At 37.5% G+C, this 19,650-nt stretch overlaps 1 protein-coding gene and 1 non-coding gene across 3 annotated transcripts; both read left to right on the top strand.

Annotated features, from left to right (window-relative positions):
- The first annotated feature begins 5,843 nt into the window (after positions 1–5,843).
- On the top strand, positions 5,844–5,950 carry LOC127110006 (small nucleolar RNA R71). The gene has a single exon (XR_007797246.1). It is a non-coding gene; the product is annotated as a small nucleolar RNA R71 (small nucleolar RNA).
- Positions 5,951–16,928: 10,978 nt separating this feature from the next.
- Positions 16,929–19,300, top strand: LOC127104249 (sm-like protein LSM3B). Of its 2 annotated transcripts, none has more exons than XM_051041443.1 (4): positions 16,929–17,063; positions 17,159–17,326; positions 17,402–17,497; positions 18,958–19,300. In XM_051041443.1, exons 2-4 carry the CDS (start codon positions 17,207–17,209, stop codon positions 19,036–19,038), a joined length of 297 nt encoding a protein of 98 aa, XP_050897400.1. In that variant the 5' UTR covers positions 16,929–17,063; positions 17,159–17,206; the 3' UTR covers positions 19,039–19,300. The 2 variants fall into 2 exon arrangements, with proteins under 2 accessions (XP_050897400.1, XP_050897399.1); XM_051041442.1 differs by having other exon boundaries at positions 16,932–17,063; positions 17,165–17,326.
- Positions 19,301–19,650: the final 350 nt, after the last annotated feature.

The raw sequence follows: 19,650 nt of genomic DNA, 5'->3' as shown, positions 1-19,650 counted from the left end.
AGAACTTGGTTGTCAATTATTAGTTTGAACTCTTCAGGCCCGAGGTTTGCTATAAACATAATATTGAAAAGGAAGGGTATACTCATAGTCGCAATGCCACAAAAAGGGCTTAGGTCAAGCATAGGTTGACGTAATCCAATAGCATTACCAATCACGGTTATCAATCCGCCTATTTGAATCGGTGCTCGTTCATCTTGGATAAGGCGGTCAAAGTTCGCCAACATAAAAGTGGCACCATTCACTGGACGGTTCTGGGAAGCACAAAATATGATGAAGAGTTCATCACGTGATACTGTAGTAGTATTTGACTTCTTCCCAAAAAGGGTGTGGGCCAGGATCTTATGGAAATAACGAAAGGTCGGGTTATGTATGTTTCCAGAAAGAAACTCATGTTCCTCGGGGTCGTCATTTCCAGTCAAACTTCCCCAAAAATGTTCAAGTTCTCTATATTCAAAAAGGTCTTCTTGGCTCACTGTGAATGTATCAAAAGAGGTAGGGAAACCTAAAAGGTTAGTAAAGTCTTGAATGTTAAATTGATACTCCATGTTGAACATTCTGAACTGAATGAAACCTCTGCTTATTCCTTTTCCATGACTGGGTAGATAGATCAGAGAGCTAAGGAATTCTAGAGTCAGTCTCCGGTAAGTGACGAATTATCTTCGAATAGGAGTGGTTTCCCACCCTATTTGACTCAGCAAATACATGACACTTTCTCTTAGTCCAAGGGCAGTCATTGCCCAGTCATCAGCATACAAGCTAGGTAGCATCTCTCTCTCTGCTAGTTCCTCAAACTTTTGTTTCTGAGCTTTCCCTCTGAATTTGATACCCATACGATCAATTTGTCCCATCAGGTTAGTGTTAGCTAGAGAAAAGAAAAACAAGAGTTTTAGTCAGGATTTGGCCAAATGCCGAAAGAAGAAAAGAAGAAATTTTTTATAAATTAAAATAAATGAAGAATGAATACTAAATAAAATTTAAAAGAATAGTCAAAGAAGAAATAAAAATAAAAATATTTGTGGGTTGTCTCCCACGAAGCGCTTTGTTTAATGTCGCAAGCTCGACATAAAAACTATCAAATATAATCTATAAATTCTGGAGGCATTACGTCTAAGTGCAGGACTTGCGAATCTTCATTGTTCTCAGCATAATGATAATGTTTTAGACGCTGCCCGTTTACGATAAATGGTTCAATAGATTTTCCTTTAATTTCCACCGCTCCACTTGGAAAGACATTGGTGATTTGGAAAGGGCCTGACCATCTAGAACGTAGTTTTCCTGGGAATAACTTAAGTCTAGAGTTGAACAAAAGGACTATATCGCCTTGTTTTAAGATTTTTCTTGATATACGTTTATCATGCCATTTTTTCGTTCTTTCTTTGTAGATTCTGGCATTTTCGTAGGCGTCTTGTTGAAGTTCCTCTAATTCGTTTATGTCAAGAATTCACTTTTCACCAACGGCCTTATAGTTTAAATTTAGATTTTTAATAGCCCAGTAGGCCTTATGTTCTAATTCTACCGGGAGGTGGCAAGATTTTCCATAAATAAGCTTAAATGGGGTTGTTCCTATGGGAGTTTTGTAGGCGGTTCGATATGCCCATAAAGCTTCGGATAGTTTTGATGACCGGTCTTTCCTTGAGGTGACGACTGTTTTTTCTAATATTTGTTTAATTTCTCTGTTAGACACTTCCACTTGTCCGCTGGTTTGAGGATGGTAAGGTGTTGCTACTCGATGCTTTACACCATACTTAAACAATAGTTTTTCGAGTACCTTAGATATGAAATGCGATCCTCCATCACTGACTACTATTCTTGGGACACCAAATCTTGGGAAAATTATATTCTTAAAGAGTCTAGTTACTACTCGTGTGTCGTTTGTTGGAGAAGCTATAGCTTCAATCCATTTTGATACGTAGTCAACTGCTATGAGTATGTACTTGTTACCAAAAGAAGGCGGAAAAGGTCCCATGAAATCTATTCCCCACACGTCGAAAATCTCTACTTCCAAAATGCCCTTTTGTGGCATCTCGTCACGTCTAGATATGTTTCCTGTGCGTTGACATCTATCACATTTCTTGATGGCATTATGTACATCTTTCCATATGTTTGGCCAATAAAGACCGGCTTGTAGGATTTTAGAACAGGTCTTGGATGTACTTGCATGTCCACCATAAGGAGCGGAGTGACAGTGTTGGATTATATTTTCTATCTCTTATTCAGGTATACACCGACGGAAAATACCATCGGGGCCTCTTTTGAAAAGTAAAGGGTCATCCCAGTAATAATGTTTTATGTCATGGAAGAATCATTTCTTTTGTTGGTAAGATAGATTAGGTGGAACTATTCCGGCAGCTAAATAATTGACGAGATCAGCGTACCATGGTGTAACACATATAGCTAGGGTGGTCTCTACCTGTTTATCAACTTTATTTTCTTCCAAAGTAGCTATAAGTTTATCGTACGAGAAATCATCGTTGATCGATGTTCTTTCCGGTTCCAGGTTTTCAAGTCTAGAGAGGTGATCTGCTACTACGTTTTCAGTTCCTTTCTTATCTTTGATATCCAAATCGAATTCTTGTAGCAACAAAATCCACCTTAGGAGTCTAGGTTTAGCGTCCTTTTTTGTTAAGAGGTACTTAATGGCGGCGTGGTCAGTGTAAACGATTATTTTAGCTCCGACCAAGTAAGAACGAAATTTATCTAGTGCAAATACTACTGCTAAAAGTTCTTTCTCGGTCGTGGCGTAATTCATTTGTGCTTCGTCTAGGGTTCTACTTGTGTAATATATGACGTGAAGCTTTTTATCCTTTCGTTGTCCTAAAACAGCGCCTACGGCGTAGTCACTTGCGTCACACATTATTTCGAATGGTTCATTCCAATCTGGAGCCTGCATTATGGGCGCGGAGATCAATGCTTGTTTAAGCGTTTGAAATGCTTCTAAACATTTATTGTCGAAGATGAATTCAGCATCTTTCATCAATAATCCGGTTAAAGGTTTAGTTATTTTAGAGAAATCTTTAATGAATCGTCGGTAAAAACCGGCATGTCCTAAGAAGCTTCGTACTTCTCTCACAGTTTTCGGAGGTTGAAGGTTTTCGATTACTTCTATTTTGGCTTTGTCTACTTCAATTCCTCTATTTGATATGATGTGTCCTAAAACAATTCCTTCTTGTACCATAAAGTGACATTTTTCCCAATTAAGTATTAGGTTTACTTTTACACATCGTTCTAGAACTCTTTCTAGGTTTTCAAGACATTCTTCAAAGCTTTGTCTGTATACGGAAAAATCATCCATAAATACTTCCATAATGTTTTCGAGAAAATCGGCGAATATTTCCATCATGCACCTTTGGAAGGTTGCAGGAGCATTGCACAAGCCGAACGAGATTCGTCGATAAGCGAAGGTACCAAAAGGACATGTGAATGTTGTCTTTTCTTGGTCATCAGGATGAACTGGTATTTGAAAGAAGCCTGAGTATCCGTCTAGATAGCAGAAATGAGAATGTTTTGCTAATCGTTCTAACATTTGGTCAATGAATGGTAAAGGGAAATGATCTTTTCGGGTTGCTTTGTTTAGTTTCCTATAGTCGATGCACATTCTCCATCCCGATTCGATTCGTTTGGTTATAGTTTCTCCTTTTTCATTTTCAATAACTGTTATACCTCCTTTCTTTGGTACTACGTGTACAAGACTAACCCATTTGCTATCAGATATAGGATATATGATATCTGCCTCTAATAACTTTGTTACTTCCTTTTTCACTACCTCACTCAGGATCGGGTTTAGTCTCCTCTGATGTTCCCTAGAAGTTTTACAGTCTTCTTCTAGCATGATGCGGTGCATACAAATAGAAGGACTTATCCCTTTAAGATCGGTGATGTTGTATCCTAGTGCGGTTGGGTATTTTCTTAAGATATGTAGGAGTTTTTCGGTTTCGAGTTTTCCTAGGTCTGCATTAACTATCACTGGTTGTTCAAGTTCTAAGTCTAGGAATTCATATCTCAGATTTTTGGGAAGTGTTTTCAGGTCGAGGTTTGGTTTCTTAAGGCATTACGTAGGATCCCATGTCATTGCTAAACATTGGTTAAGTCTGTCTTCTACACGATAGTCAGACAATTTGTCATTTTCTAACTCTGTTTCTTTTATGCATTCATCGATGATATCCATGAAGTAACATGTGTCGTCTATTGCAGGTGCTTTCAAAAATTGGGAAAGAATGAACTCAATTTTCTCTTCTCCTACTTCAAAAGTGAGTCGTCCTCGTTTTACGTCTATGATAGCACCGGCGGTTGCTAAGAATGGTCTTCCCAATATAATGGGTGTAACTTCATCTTCTCTTATGTCCATAATTATAAAATCGGTTGGAATGTAGAATTGACCTATGCGCACGGGAACGTTTTCAAGAATTCCTACAGGATATCTAACGGAACGATCTGCTAATTGCACAGACATTTTAGTTGGTCTTAATTCTCCCATTTCCAGTTTCTTGCATATGGATAAAGGCATAACACTGATACCGACTCCTAAATCGCATAGAGCTTTGTCTATGACAAATTTTCCTATGTGACAGGGTATAGAGAAACTACCAGGATCTTTAAGTTTAGGAGGCATATTCTGGATTATAGCGCTGCATTCAGCAGTGAGTGTAACGGTTTCGCTCTCTTCAAGTTTCCTTTTATTAGAAAGAATTTCTTTTAAGAACTTAGCATATGAGGGCATCTGCGTAATAGCTTCTATAAAAGGAATTGTGACGTTTAATTGTTTGAGTAAGTCAACAAATTTTTTAAATTGGCCCGCATCTTTGGTTTTAATAAGCCTTTGAGGGTAAGGGATAGGTGGTTTATAAGGTGGTTTATAAGGTGGTGGAGGTACATAAGGTTCTTTCTTTTATACGGTTTCCTTATTACTCTCCTCCTTTTCCTTAGGTTTATTTTCTTCCTCAGTTGACTTTTTAGAGTTTTGGTTTTCAATTCTTGGATCAGACGGTCCTTCTACCTCTGTTCCACTTCTCAATATGATTGCATGAGCGTGGCTTTTCGGATTAGGTTGGGGCTGTCCAGGAAATGTACCAGTTGGGGCAGCGGTAGGCGCTTGTTGTTGAGCTACTTGTGATATTTGTGTTTCCAGCATTTTGTTATGGGTAGCCAGGGCATCTAATTTACTTGCTAGTTGTTTAATTTGTTCGCTAGTATGTACATTCTGGTTTAAGAAATCTTTATTGGTTTGCTGTTGAGAAGCTATGAAGTTCTCCATCATGATTTCCAAGTTGGATTTCCTAGGAACATTATTGTTAGGTGTAGATGGGGTCGGCTTTTGATATCCAGGGGGTATAACTGGGGCTTGACTGGGAGCTTGTCCTGGTGCGCATAAAGCATTATTGCTCTTATATGAAAAATTAGGATGGTTCTTCCAGTTTGAGTTATAGGTATGCGAGTAGGGATTTCCTTGAGCATAATTCACTTGCTCTGCTTGGATTCCTGTTAGGAGTTGACAATCTGCAGGAGTATGACCTTGGATTCCACAGACTTCGCAATTTTGAGTTGCGGCAACCACGGTGGCTGGAGGTGATACATTTAAACTTTCAATTTTCTGGGCCAGAGCATCCACTTTTGCATTAACATGATCAAGGCTACTTATCTCGTACATGCCACTTTTCGTTTGAGGTTTTTCTACCATTGTTCGGTCGCTTCCCCACTGATAATGGTTTTGGGCCATGCTTTCGATAAGTTGATAAGCATCGGCATAAGGTTTATCCATAAGCGCACCACCTGCGACGGCGTCTATTGTTAACCTTGTGTTGTATAAGAGACCATTATAGAAGGTATGAATTACTAACCAGTCCTTTAAACCATGGTGTGGACAAAGTCTCATCATGTCTTTGTATCTTTCCCATGCTTCGAAAAGAGACTCGTTATCTTTCTGTTTAAATCCATTTATCTGGGCTCTCAACATAGCTGTTTTGCTTGGAGGAAAATATCGGGCAAGAAAGACTTTCTTCAACTCATTCCATGTGGTGACCGAGTTGGAAGGAAGAGACTGAAGCCATCTTCTAGCTTTATCTCTTAACGAGAAGGGAAAAAGACGAAGTCGAATCGCCTCTGAAGTGACATCATTAGCTTTAACAGTATCAGCGTATTGGACAAATACGGATAAATGAAGGTTTGGATCCTCGGTAGGATTTCCAGAGAATTGATTCTGTTGCACTGCTTGTAACCGCGAAGGTTTAAGTTCGAAGTTGTTTGCTTCGATTGCGGGTGGAGCAATACTCGAATGCGACTCATCTTGCGATGGAACGGCGTAATCTCGAAGAGCACGAGCTGGTTCTGCCATCTCGGGTATCGGCGAAGGAAGAAGATTTTTGAGGTCGGGCACTTCGATAGGAGGGAGATTGTTTGCAGCACGATATTCCCGAATTCGTTGTAAGACTCGAAGATATAGTTCAATGTCGTTGATTCGTAAGTAAAACGGCTCGCCTTGTGAGCGAGTGTGTGGCATACAAATCAACGAAAGAAAGAAAGAAAAAAAATTGCCTTAGTCTCTACAGCGTAACAGAAGGGTTACGATATCGACTAAATAAAAGTCCCCGGCAACGGCGCCAAAAACTTGATCGCGACTTTATAAGTCTATTGGGGTACTAACTGCAAGTGCACAGTTCTATCGCGTAGTTTTAAAAGATATCGATCCCACAGGGACTTATGAATCGATATACCGTTTTTCTAAGGTTACTTCGTAAAGCTAAGGCGGATGATACTTTGATGATTAGGGGGAAAAGTAAAACTAAAATTGGATCTAATTTAAATATCAATTAAGCGGATATCGGTATGTAGTTCGTCGTAATTAGGGAATCAAATCTTCGTTGGTTTCTTGGTTTTTAAAATAAATCTTTTCAGTAGACACTATTGATTTAAAAGTCTTATCTCAAACTCTCGCTCTGTTGAATGGACTATGACTTTATGTTAACGTAGCTGTCACTTATTAGTTAAGTCCAAAATCACTTTTTGAAAACAACAGAATCTATAGAAACTCTTTTCATTAAAATAATAACCGTTTAAACACCCTCGTCTCAAACTCTCGCTCTATTGACTTAGATTATATAATTAAACTTAAATGCTTAACTCTCGTCCTCACATTTAACCTTTAAAAATACTTTTTGAAAAAGATTATTATTTAATTCACTTGTTCAATGGTAATGGTCCAAAATGACCTATAATGTTTCCTCTTGGCACATGCATTTTCAAGTTGAATTTGAACTTCCTACAAACATCAAAGTTGAAGTAGACATATTGAATTTGATCATGGAAGTTGAGCAAGTTATGGTCTTGGGAAGTTGACCTCCAAACTTGGGTTCAGACAAAATGACTTATAATCTTTCACCATGAAAAATGACTTTTCAGGCAAAACTAGCTTTTGACTTCAACATGAAAGTTGTTTAGAATGTCATTTAGAGTAACTTTTCTCTTGGAATCATTTTCATGTGACAAAATTTGTAGGAGATAGGGTCTAGGAAATCCCAGTTTTGACTAGTTGACTTCCTCTGGTCAACCACCATGAACCAACTTGCTAGCTTAATATTATCTTGACTTTTGGGACTCATGGAGGATCATATATGCATAAGATGATGTAATGTGAAGTATCCCTTTAAATATTTGATCAATTGTTGAAGAAACTTGTTGAAGAAGTCATACAAGATACCCAGATGAATTAGGGTTTCCAAGGCAAACCAACTTCAAACTCTTAATGATTTCTTGATCAAAATAACATGTGAAGATCATGAGGATCCATATATGATACTTAGAGCCAATATGGATCATCTTGATTGAGCTCCTTACATTGAGGGTCTTAAACCCTAGATATGAGCTTGATAGAGCATAAGTGAGCACACACACTACCTACAAAAGCAACAAACTATACATTGACATATTTTTGGTATTTTGGTTAGTAAGTAATAGAAAATGAAGTATGATACAATCAAATGTGCTTGGTGATATCTCCCAATGCAAACCCAACTAATAAGGGGTAAGGAGGATGCCAAGTTGTGATCCCAATGCTAATGCATATCATGAGATATCATGAGGGATCTTATGGTCAAAATTGGGGTCTTACAGATAGAAAGTATCAAAGAAATCTAACCCTTCTATTTTAGTGTAGCCTTTTTACACCAACCTAACTTTGTATCTCTCAAAAGGGCCATCAGCTGTGTGTTTCACCTTATAGACTCACTTTCTACCAATAGGCTTCACGTGTGATAGTTTATCAACTAATACATCTAACTAAGTTTCATGGCTATCAACCAATGATCATGTTTATATATGATTCTAAGTATATCTTAGGCTCAGAACAATTAGTGATAGACATAGCAAATGCTTTTTTTTTATGACGACAAATGAGCAAAGGAATGAAATGATGCAATGGGGTATAGAATAGCTGAAGATGATGATTCCTCATGACTTGAAGAAGAATTGCACACATAGTCATGTAAATATGATGGAGTGTGTTTTTGTCTAATATGTATGGTCTGGATTTTTGAATTATTGAGGACTATGTTTAGGGATTCAGTATATGATAAATCCTCATGTCCAAGTTCAGCTTTAGTGGAATGTTTAGAGTCAGTAAATGAAATTTCCGATTCAGGTTTAAGTGTAGTGGAATGGTCATTAGGAAGTGTAGAATAATTTATAGTGGATTGAGGTGTTTGGTCAAGGTTGGTAAGTTCGGGTGTAGTGTGATGGTTAAATTTTATATGGTAAGTCCATGTTGAAGAGGAAGAATGAGATTGGTAAGGTAAGATGAGTTCATGGTGTATAAGATTCCTTGATACAAATATTTCATTGTTGTTTATATCTAATATAAGTGTACTCTTCATAACAGTTTTGTAGCCAAGGAAAACACATTTCCTTGCTCTATGGGCAAACTTTATTTTATGTGCTTGCAAAGTAGAGGAAAGTACAAGAGGTCCAAAAACTTTTAGATTATGCATGTTAGGATTTTGTGGAGTCATGATGAAGTTGGGAGATTTATTTTCAAGAATAGGACTAGGGATTCGGTTCATAATGAATGAAGCATGTAGAAATGCATAAGACCAATATGGTTTTGGTGGATTGGATTGAAAAAGAATGCCTCGTGCAATATTCAAAATTTATTGATGTTTCCTTTCAACACGACCATTTTGTTCTCGGGATTCCACACATCTTGTTTGATGAATAATGCCATGAGAACTATTGAAAGAAGGGATTTTAAACTTTGGGTCATTATCAATTTTGATGGCCTTAACTTGTGGTTATGTTGGGTCAAAATAATGTTTATGAAACTTATCACATGTTGTCTAGATTCACCTTTATGTTTCATAAGATTTAGCCAGGCGAATCTGCTACAATCATCTATGGTAGCTAAAAAATATGTGCGTTCACAGATAGATGAGAAAAAAATTAGCTCCCAAATATCAAAGTTTGTGAGATTAAAGGGAAGTAAAACTATGCTAGAACAGTTTGAAAAAAGAATTTTGCTTTGCTTGGAAAAATGACAAACACCACAAACAGATTTTGAATCAACATTTATGAAAGAAAACCGGGAATGTAATGTATGCATATGATTTACAGATATGTGGCCATGTCTAAAATGCCAAATGGAATTATCAGGTAAAGTAACATGAATTGAGCTAGAACTACACACCATCTTATTTGACATGACCAAGTAATACAAGTTTCGCACCTTGTCACTAGAACCAACCATCGTCTCGGTGTTCCTTTCCTGAATATAATAAGAGAAACCATTAAAATTGAATGTGCAATAAAGTGATTGACACAATTTTGACACATAAATCAGGTTTAAGGAAAATGAAGGTACATAAAGTACATTAGTTAAGACAAAGTTAGAGAAAAACTGAATGGTGTCAGCATGTTTGGCTAATGCAAATTGACCATTAGGCATTTTAAAATGGATATGAGTAATATCATGATGATAATTAACCCATTATAGTGAGCTACAAATATGATCACTTGCTCCTGAATCAATGATCCAAGATCATAAAGTGAAATTTTGACAAGAAATAAAATAAGAAAAACTTGAACTTAGCTTACCAATTGATGAATAACCCATTGATGGGAAAAAGTTGACATTATTAGAAGACGATTGTTGGTTGATAGTGGATTGCTGAAGCAAATGCATGAGTGGCTCATATTGTTCAGAAGTAATTGATAGTTCATTGGATCTTTGTTCAACAACTTGTGAAGATACTTGCACATCTTGATCAGTACCACATGTTTAAGTGTGATTACCAAATTTCCTCTACATGTGAGGAGGAAATCCATGTTTGGCATAACATGTATTAATGGTGTTGTTGGTCTTTCCACAATGAGTGCATACACGGTTGTTGCCTTTGCCAAAAGAACCCGAGCCATAAGATTTTCCTTTGAACTTTTAAGAATCTGAAGCATTTAAAAGGGAAGTAGAATCTTCATATGGAATAAAGTTTCCTTGTCTCTCATGCGGTAATGCCATATAAAATATTTTGTTCATAAGTAGAAGAGGATCCATAAGTAAGATCTAAGATTTTACAACAACAAAGTTGGGATTCAACTTAGTCAAGAATTTGATTGCATACATAGTTGTATGATGTTTCCTAGCATTGCACATAACTTCACATGCAAACTTGTTGTGAATGGTACAGGTAGGAATTGGAAGATAAATATAGAGTTTTTCCAATTTAATCTTCAAGTCTGAATAGAAATCAATTACAGACTTGGAATCTTGTTGCATTCCAAAATTTTCTTGCATTAATTTAGAGATGTGCACCAAATCACCTTGAGAGAAATGTTCCTTGAGATTAATCCAAACATCAACTGCATTTTCCATGAACACGATGGATTATGCAATTGATTCAGATACATAATTAATGATCCATGAATGCACTAACATATTGCACTGGTTTCATGCACGGTACGAAAGATCGAATATATCAGTAATAGGAGTGATAATACCATCAAAAAACTCAAGTCTTAGCTTACTCCCAAGTGCTCTTCTCATATAACACACATATGAATGGTAATTTGCACCATTGAGTTTTGAAGATACATAAACCAATGAAAAACCATCACTCATGAAGCTAGCTGAAAATATACGCACCAAATGCATCACGCGCTCGAAGGTACAACAGAGTCACCATCAAACTTTATTTATCCCAAAAGAGGGAAGGGAAGTATCGATAAAACTCAAAGGGAAACAGAGAAACGGGTAAGGAAGTCGGTTATGGAAGAGGAAGGTATTATCACCCCTCACATCCATGGTACTCCATGGGAACCATTTTGAATGCTCTTGCTTAGATGGATGTTATAATCTTCATGTGCATGTATGAAGGAAAGGAGTTAGGAAAAGAGTGCTCGAGGAAGATTGTGGCCATCATGCCTACATATTCTCATTGTGCAATGAAAAAGTCAGAGCCTCGTAGTTCATAGAACCGGAGAGGACAAAGAAAAGAAAGGAAGGTTCTTGCTAAGGATTTGCATCATCATGCATGCGTATCCTCATAGTGCAATAAAGAAGTCAGAGCTCCATAGTTCTGAGGATAAAGATTTAGAAAAAGATAATGATTAGGGAATGGTGTTTAAACCAAAAAGAAAAGGCTTACCAAAGCACGGGGATTGACATGGTAAGTGAAGAAAGCATGAACTTGTCAAAGCATCGGGTCTAATATGACAGGGATCTTACCAAAGCAATGGGTCTAACATGGTAAGGAAAAGAAAGCAGGAACTTGTCAAAGCACGTGGACTCACATGACAAGGGTCTTACCAAAGCATTGGGTCTCATATGGTAAGGGAGAAAAAAAGGAACTTGTCAAAGCACATGGACTAACATGACAAGGGTCTTACCAAAACACTGGGTCTCATATGGTAAGCGAATGGTGTTTAAACCAGGAAAGGATAAGGAGTTAACCATAAAAAGTGTGTCCCTAATAATGGTGATTACAATGGTGTTTAAACCAACAAATAGGGGTTAACAATGAAAGGTGTATCCCAAAAGAAAAGGATAGGGGGTTAACCATAAAAGGTGTGTCCCTAAAAAAGGTTATTACAATGGTTTTTAAACCAAGAAATGGGGGTTAACCATGAAAGGTGCGTCCCAAAGAAAAGGATAGGGGCGTAACCATGAAAGGTGTGTCCCTAAGAAAGGTGATTACAATGGTGTTTAAACCAAGAAATGGGGAATGACCATGAAGGTGTATCCCAAATAAAAGGATAAGGGGTTAACCGTAAAAGGTGATTGCAATGGTGTTTAAACGAAAAGGATAGATGAAAGAGCCACAGGGCAAGTTGCACACTTGACAGTGAATTGACTCGAATTGCGCTAAAGTCTATGAATAGAAATGAATACTATGAGCAGCTAGGGTCTACATCCTGTGCACATAGGTACTCTAGAAAAGGGTAGGGAAAATCCCCTATCATCATTTCATATTACTTAAGGCCCATGGCATACAAGCCTGGTCAATGACTAATAAGTTGTTGAAGCAGGTTCCCATAGATGCTTGTGGGGATGATTGAGATATGCTGAGGAAAATGAATATGATTCATTGGAAGTGTACTTCTTAAGAGGATGAAGCTTCAAAGTAATAAAGATCAATAGTTGTTGTTACAACTTGATTTGAAATATGGAGAGAAACCGGTACCAAGGTAAACCAACTCTGCCTCGGGATGTTAGGTATCTGCATTAATTTCCCCAATCATCGGTTGTGAAGCATTCTTGCCATATGACTTGCCCTAATGTATTGAAATTGTACTTCTCTGATTACTCATTTATAGGAGTTATTAACTTCTCGTGCTCTTGAGGTGGTCTGCTCCAATATGAGCTTCAAAGTGATCTTTCCCCTGCCTGACTGATATTCTGAGAGATTCGTAGAGTCTCTACGTGATTGCCCCATATTGGCGAAGTCTTGGAGAGATTTTCCTTTCTGCTCAAAAGAGTCTTTAGGAGTCTGGCCCCTTGGTCTACTCAAACTTCCCATTAGGCAAGTTTTCTGGAGGTCAAATGCTTGTTTGCAAGTTAAAATGCTCATTTTGAAAACGACAATTGTAATGCAATGCTTATGACAGTTTTGAAACCCAAGTATGTTCACTAAGATTATGACGTATAGTGAATGAATCACTGATTTGGAGGCCAGATCAGTACCAATACAAATGAAAAGCAATTTTTATGAGTCAGCTTTGACGTGATTCTGTTGCAGTATGCTTTCGAAATAAACTCTGCTTCAATTAGGTCTTTTGAGGGTTGTAACGTGGCCTGGTTCATGGTTTTAGAAAGAAAGGATATAAGGCTCAAAACTTATTCTAACCCACCCATTCTTCTTGATATTCTCCAATCCTATGTTCAGTTAGCTTCACACAAGCGTTCTCCTTCAAAAAGATTTTGGATGATGAGGATTATGGTTTATGGAACCAATGAGGTCTAGTCACTCACCTTTGGCTTTTTGTTTGTAGCCACACAACTTTGTTCTTACTGAGGATATTGCTTGATGTTTTTGTTTTTATTTTGTTTATGCTTTCCCTTACTTTTTCCTGGACTGATCTTTGGATTTGCAGTCCACCGGGATGCCCTAATTTTTGCCTAAGTCACTTGTTTTCAAGTTCGACTTAGCGGGCTTTTCTTTTGCTCTTTTTTTCTTTTGATTTTCCATCTCTTTTTTGTGAACAAATCATGCGACACTCGCTTGATTGGCTTGTGAGAGTTGTGATTGCCCCGATTCCTTTTGTTGGGGAATGATAACCATTAATATATTTATGAATCTCAACCTCTTGTGAGGGATATGATGTGATATATCCTCAGATGGAATGCTTCCATTTTTTAAATTTGAACGCAAGGTCAGACTAACTGAACACTACCCTGACCCGGGTTAAATTGAAGGTTTTATATATAGAAAGAAACTCCTACTTCAAGGCTCAAAGGGCTTGACTAGAGATTATTTTCCTTATATCTCTGGTGTTTGAGGATTGAAAAAATGCCTTACATCATCAATAGAGTTTTATTCAAAGCATGCAGATAATAGTCTCGTCTCTTTTTGGTTTTGCTCGATCAAATGCATGATACTGATAAAAATATGAGTGAACATAAAAGGATTTATTCAACATGCATAATCATTTCATTGTTATTCATATTCAAAACCAAATAAGTTCACAATTTGAACAATGCATTGTCAAACCAGAAATGCATGCAAACGAAAAACTTGAAAGATAAAATGCTTATTGACCTGATTAGCCTCACTGGTCATGGTATTGTAGATATACTTGCTTGCAGAGCCATACAGTTTGCACAATATGCTCAGCCCGTCTGGTATGAACCTGATAACCTTCTAGTCGATCCGATCTTGTACCTTATGCTTCAACGCACTGCAATTATCAATTGTATGCTCGAGTGCCCCTCACATCTGGTGTTTGTGTCACATCCCGGAGGGAGAGATATTGGAGTATCTTGAGCTTGCGAAGGTTGTCTATACTGATTTTGTGTCGTGAAAGGCTATTGATGCGGATGTTGAGCCATGTAAGGCTGTTGATCCCGATGTTTGAGCCGTGAAAGGCTAATGATACAAATGTTGAGCCGTGAAAGGTTGTTGATCTTGTGATTCCTAATATTGAGATGGTTATGGTTGGGCTGTAACAACGTATAAAAGTGAGTGATATGGCATAGGGAGACGGAGATGCCTGGAACTGAGAAGGAATATGATGAACATCAGTTTGTGTTGACATCCGAGCAAAGTGTATTAGACTTGGATTTACCATCTAGTTAGGAACATGACCATATTGAACCTTATATGGCATATAGGGTTCCCCATGGTAGGCATACTGAGGTTTGATAGTAGTGGAAGATGCCCTTGAGTTGGCAAAAGGTATTCCCAAAGTTTATAGACTAGAGTCTCTGGTACTGGGTAACAGGCTAAACAACTGAGAGAAAGACTGGCATATGAAGTGGGGGACCCTTATACTCAAACATGTCCTTGATAGTAGTCGTAGGCGTGAAGCATATCAACTTCTAATTGATGAGTTGTAGGAGTTTGTTCTTGAGAACATGACAAACCTCTGTGAATGCCCCACATTTATAGCCTTAAGATCATGTTTAGGATGGCAAGAAACTTGGTAGGATCAATCACTTTAGGCACAAATGGCCCTTCATTTATCAGTATAGACATGAGATGAGCATAAGACACTAGAATTGGATCATATCGAGGATGTCTCCCTTCTTGATCATTAGTCCCTTTGCTGATTTTCTCTTGTGTCCTATTCAGATTGCCTTGAACTGGTCTCGGGTGGTAGAAGATACTATTCTCGGGGAAATGTATGTACATATTTTCTCTTGTTTCCTATTCAGATTTCCTTGAATTGGTCTCTTGTTTCCTATCCAGATCAAAAATGTATGCACGATGCGATAAGTTAGAAATGTATGTACAATATAACAAATGCAAAAGTGTATGCACAATACAACAGATACAAAATGTAACAGGTAAAAAATGCATGCAACAGGTTAAAATGTATGTACTATGCAAAAGATCAACCATGTACAATGCATTATGTACAATGCATCATGTGCTGGATAATCTGCAAATATTGCTCGATGCAGGCTCAAAGGTTCGGCGTCACATGAGAAACAAAAGGTAAGTAGGAGCTTGGTTTCCTGCAGAAAAACTCAATATCCCATTCACAGGTGTGAACTACTCTTCAAAAGAGTGATCCCTAAAAGGCTTCCTAGAGTCATGGAATCAAGTGAAAATACTCAATCTTAGTGAATTCTCGCAAGACAAAAGTACCCCCAAGTGAATCTAGTCTGAGTGTGGGTCTCGTGCCAACCCAATGCGCGAAACGTAGGTCAACACAACTATCCACGAGTCTATCATGTGTGCATACTTAAGCTCGGGTGTAATAAACAATTAGGATAGTTAGGATAATACCATATACAATATTCACCAACACATGAATTATTCACAACAATAATAGTCACCCCAAATGCAAATGTGTGTGTAATGCAATCAACACCTCGATTATAATGCATGTGGTACCAATCTTGGACATCAGAGTTATGTTACTGATTTCGTTCACTCACCGATGGTTCACCTTCAAACTGGGTTCTCCTTCGAACCCCGACTCGTCAGTGATCCCCTCTTCTGAACCATAGACTCGTCACTGGGTCGAGGTCCATATATCTATCATCGACACACATAATGCATGATATGCAACAACATACATGTGCAATAATCATAATAGGTTCCTCTTCGAACTGTAATTCATCACCTAATAAGGTCATTATAGTAGTTTTTATCTAACTACAATTCTCAACATATGCATGTAACTATAACTCAACAATATATATGTAATCACAACTCAACATATAATTATAACTCAAAGAGAAGGAGAAAGCATGAGGATAGGGAACTCTTATTATCCCTTTGTTTAGCCATCCACATATGAATAATCATCCTACCTCGAATTTGCAGATTAGTGAAACTTTTTGGCTTATGGAATTCTCTCTCTATTCCTTCCAAACGATCACTCTAGGTTCTCTGCCTCTTTACCTATTTTCTAGAATTTTCACGTCCTCTCGAAAGTTCTCCCTCAACCTATCTACTTATTTACCTTAACTTAATTCAAATCTCTTCTCACCCCTCAACTCTCCTTACACCTCTCCTCTCTCATTTTTTTTCTTCTAAAACTTTATATTCTATCATTTTATTTTTAATTCAAATATTACTCTATTTTAATTAAATTAACATAAATCCTTAATTTTCACCATTAGTATCGAACTCATTTGATCGATTAATCCGATTCAAGGTGAACTTCAAATGATTCTGACTTAGTATTTTGATTGTTCGGGTTTTAAAACATTAAAATATATTAGAAATTAGAGTAGCTTAAAATATAAAAAAATTATTTATATAAAACTTCCAAAATTTACTTAATAGATACAAATGTGATTTTAAAAATGGAGGTTTAAAATTTATTTTTATCAAAATAGATATCAAAATTTGAATAAGGAGGTATCCTCATCAGCCGCAGCTCGCGACAGATCCATTTCTCTGCTCTTCTTTATTAGGGTTTACTCATTTCTGATACTTTATTAGGGTTTCCTTCTCAATCTGGTATATTTCACATTTAGGGCTTTCAATTAAAGGTTTTGTTTTTGTTAAAGTTGCAGTTCACTGGAACACACAACAACACAGCGAGAGAAAAGTAACGAATGTCGGGAACAGAGGAAGAAAGCGCGGTGAAGGAGCCTTTGGATCTCATAAGGCTCAGTCTCGACGAACGTATCTATGTCAAACTTCGTTCTGATAGAGAGCTTCGTGGAAAACTTCATGTAATTTCTTCTTTTTATTTAACCTTTTACCCCTTTTTTTTAGTGCTTGATTTCAATTTCAATTTCGATTTGCAGGCTTATGACCAGCATCTTAATATGATTCTTGGTGATGTTGAGGAAATTGTTACCACTGTTGAAATTGATGATGAGACTTATGAAGAAATTGTCAGGGTAAGTCATAATCAGAACCAAGGCTAAATTGTAGAACTGTTAATTGATAAGCATTGTTGAGGGTTGTATCTGTGGTTCCAATTTGCTAAAGGATGGCTTTTATTTTATTTTTTAAGGTTTGATTGGGAGTTAGGAACTATGATGCATTGACACAAGCACATACATAAGACACTACACAACACTAACATGTCGACATGAGTAGTAGTTATTGAATCTAACCACATATCGCCGCCACCGGGCACACTTTCAATATGAGTCATGGATTCTACGTAGGTTAACAGGGGGTGGGAAAGAGGAAACGTAAGGGAGAGAGAAGATATCCCATCTTGCAAGGGGTATATTTCTCTTCATAAAAACTAAAACACCACAATTTAGGGAACTCAAAATAAATTTTGGGTGAGCTTTGGAAAATTCTCCACATATTGTTTCCCACATTTTAAGACTTCGATGGAGATAGAAGGAGAAGGGAGAAGGGGAAATGAGGATTGTCTCCAACCTTGCATGGATGTTTATTTTTCTTCATAAACTAAAAACAAATTTTCCAGTTTTAGGAACTCAAAAACTGAATCTAGGGAGGGCTTTGAGTGTTACACTTTGAAAAATTCTCCAAAGCATTCCCCTCTCCTTTCTCTTCCTCCACCCGCTCAAAGCCCTTCCCTTCTCAGACAAAGCCTAAGGAGAAACTTTGAATAAAATCTGGTTGTGGAAACATCTTTTTGAAACAACTACACCGTACTGCAGTGCTTATTGATGAGCATAATAGTAGAAGCTAGATACTTGTAGCTATTTGTTACATTAGATTATTTTTTTCTCAACTTTTGGCCTTACTTTTTCAGAACTATGATATTCAACTCATTTGTAACCTCACCTAGGGGTGGCAAAACGGGTCCGGCCCATTGGGCAATGCTTGTTTTGCCCGCACTTTAGCGCCGCGGGGCCAAGGTTTTAGGCTCACACTCTCTAATGTGCCTGCCCTACTTCACCCTGTTTTTTTTGCAGGCGTGAGCATTAACATAATTTTTTGTATTTTTAGGCTTAAAGGTGCATTGCCCGCGGGTCCACCCCGCTCCACCCGCACTTTTAGTGCGGGGCGAGTCAAGGTTTTAGGCATGCACCTTCAACTATGCCCTCCCCGCCCCGCCCGCCCCGCTTTTTTGCGAGCTTTTGCGGTGCGGGCTGCCCATTTGCCATCCCTACCTGGCTCTTTGCTTGACCAAGTTTTTATTGTTTTAAAGAAAATTGTCTATGCCTAAACAGTAATGCACTACAACCCTGATAAGAAGAGGATCACCTTTGGAATTTTGTTCATATCTAGGGTATACTATATTACATACTTACAATCTCCAATCTGCACCAACCATCAAAAGGATCTCTAAAATAAAAGAAAAAAGGCAACCTTTGCTTCATTTATCTTGAAGATACTTTTCCTTGGATGATTTTCGTTGTTTTTCTGATTGCAGACTACAAAGCGGACAGTTCCATTCCTATTTGTCAGGGGAGATGGGGTGATATTGGTTTCCCCACCACTGAGGACTGCATAACATGGACTGATGATGAACTATGTAATCATTTTCATGACAACTATCACAAAAACTGTATATCTTCTTAACTAGTGATCTCATTGCTTATGATTAGAATGCCTTCAATTGGCATGTTTGCTGGTGTTTTCTGCAAAACATTCAATTTTTCTGTTTTCTTTTTATCATGGGAATGAGAATCATGGAATGCTCTTGATCGCAGCTTGGAGCTTCTGTCACATATTAGTGTCTCCAAGATAATGCCAATGATTCTTGATTTAGTGTATTTTCTTTGTTCTTTTTTCACTTCTAAGGTCTACTTACATTGGAGATCTTGAACTGGGGTGATAGGTAGGTGTGGTATATTCCTTCATATTCTCTGTTTGCGAGTTGATTTTTGGGCGGTGTAGTAGAAGGTTTTGGAGGGTTGTGCCTATATATGTGTTAAATATTTTTTAAAAATTTAAAAAATAATATGATTTTATATGCTAATATAATATATTGTTTTTTAAACTTTTTAAAAATATTAAACACATTTCAAAATATAAATGTAACCTCCAAATCTTCCCCTTCAAACTATTCAAAAAACCAACTCCCAAACATAGCTTCAAAGCCTGGTTTAACGTTTTTATGGTT

Source organism: Lathyrus oleraceus, chromosome 7 (assembly GCF_024323335.1).
Source record: "Lathyrus oleraceus cultivar Zhongwan6 chromosome 7, CAAS_Psat_ZW6_1.0, whole genome shotgun sequence".
Classification (NCBI taxonomy): Eukaryota; Viridiplantae; Streptophyta; class Magnoliopsida; order Fabales; family Fabaceae; genus Lathyrus; species Lathyrus oleraceus.
The sequence above is the reverse complement of the archived record's forward strand: the minus strand, read 5'-3'. Positions and strand labels throughout refer to the sequence as shown.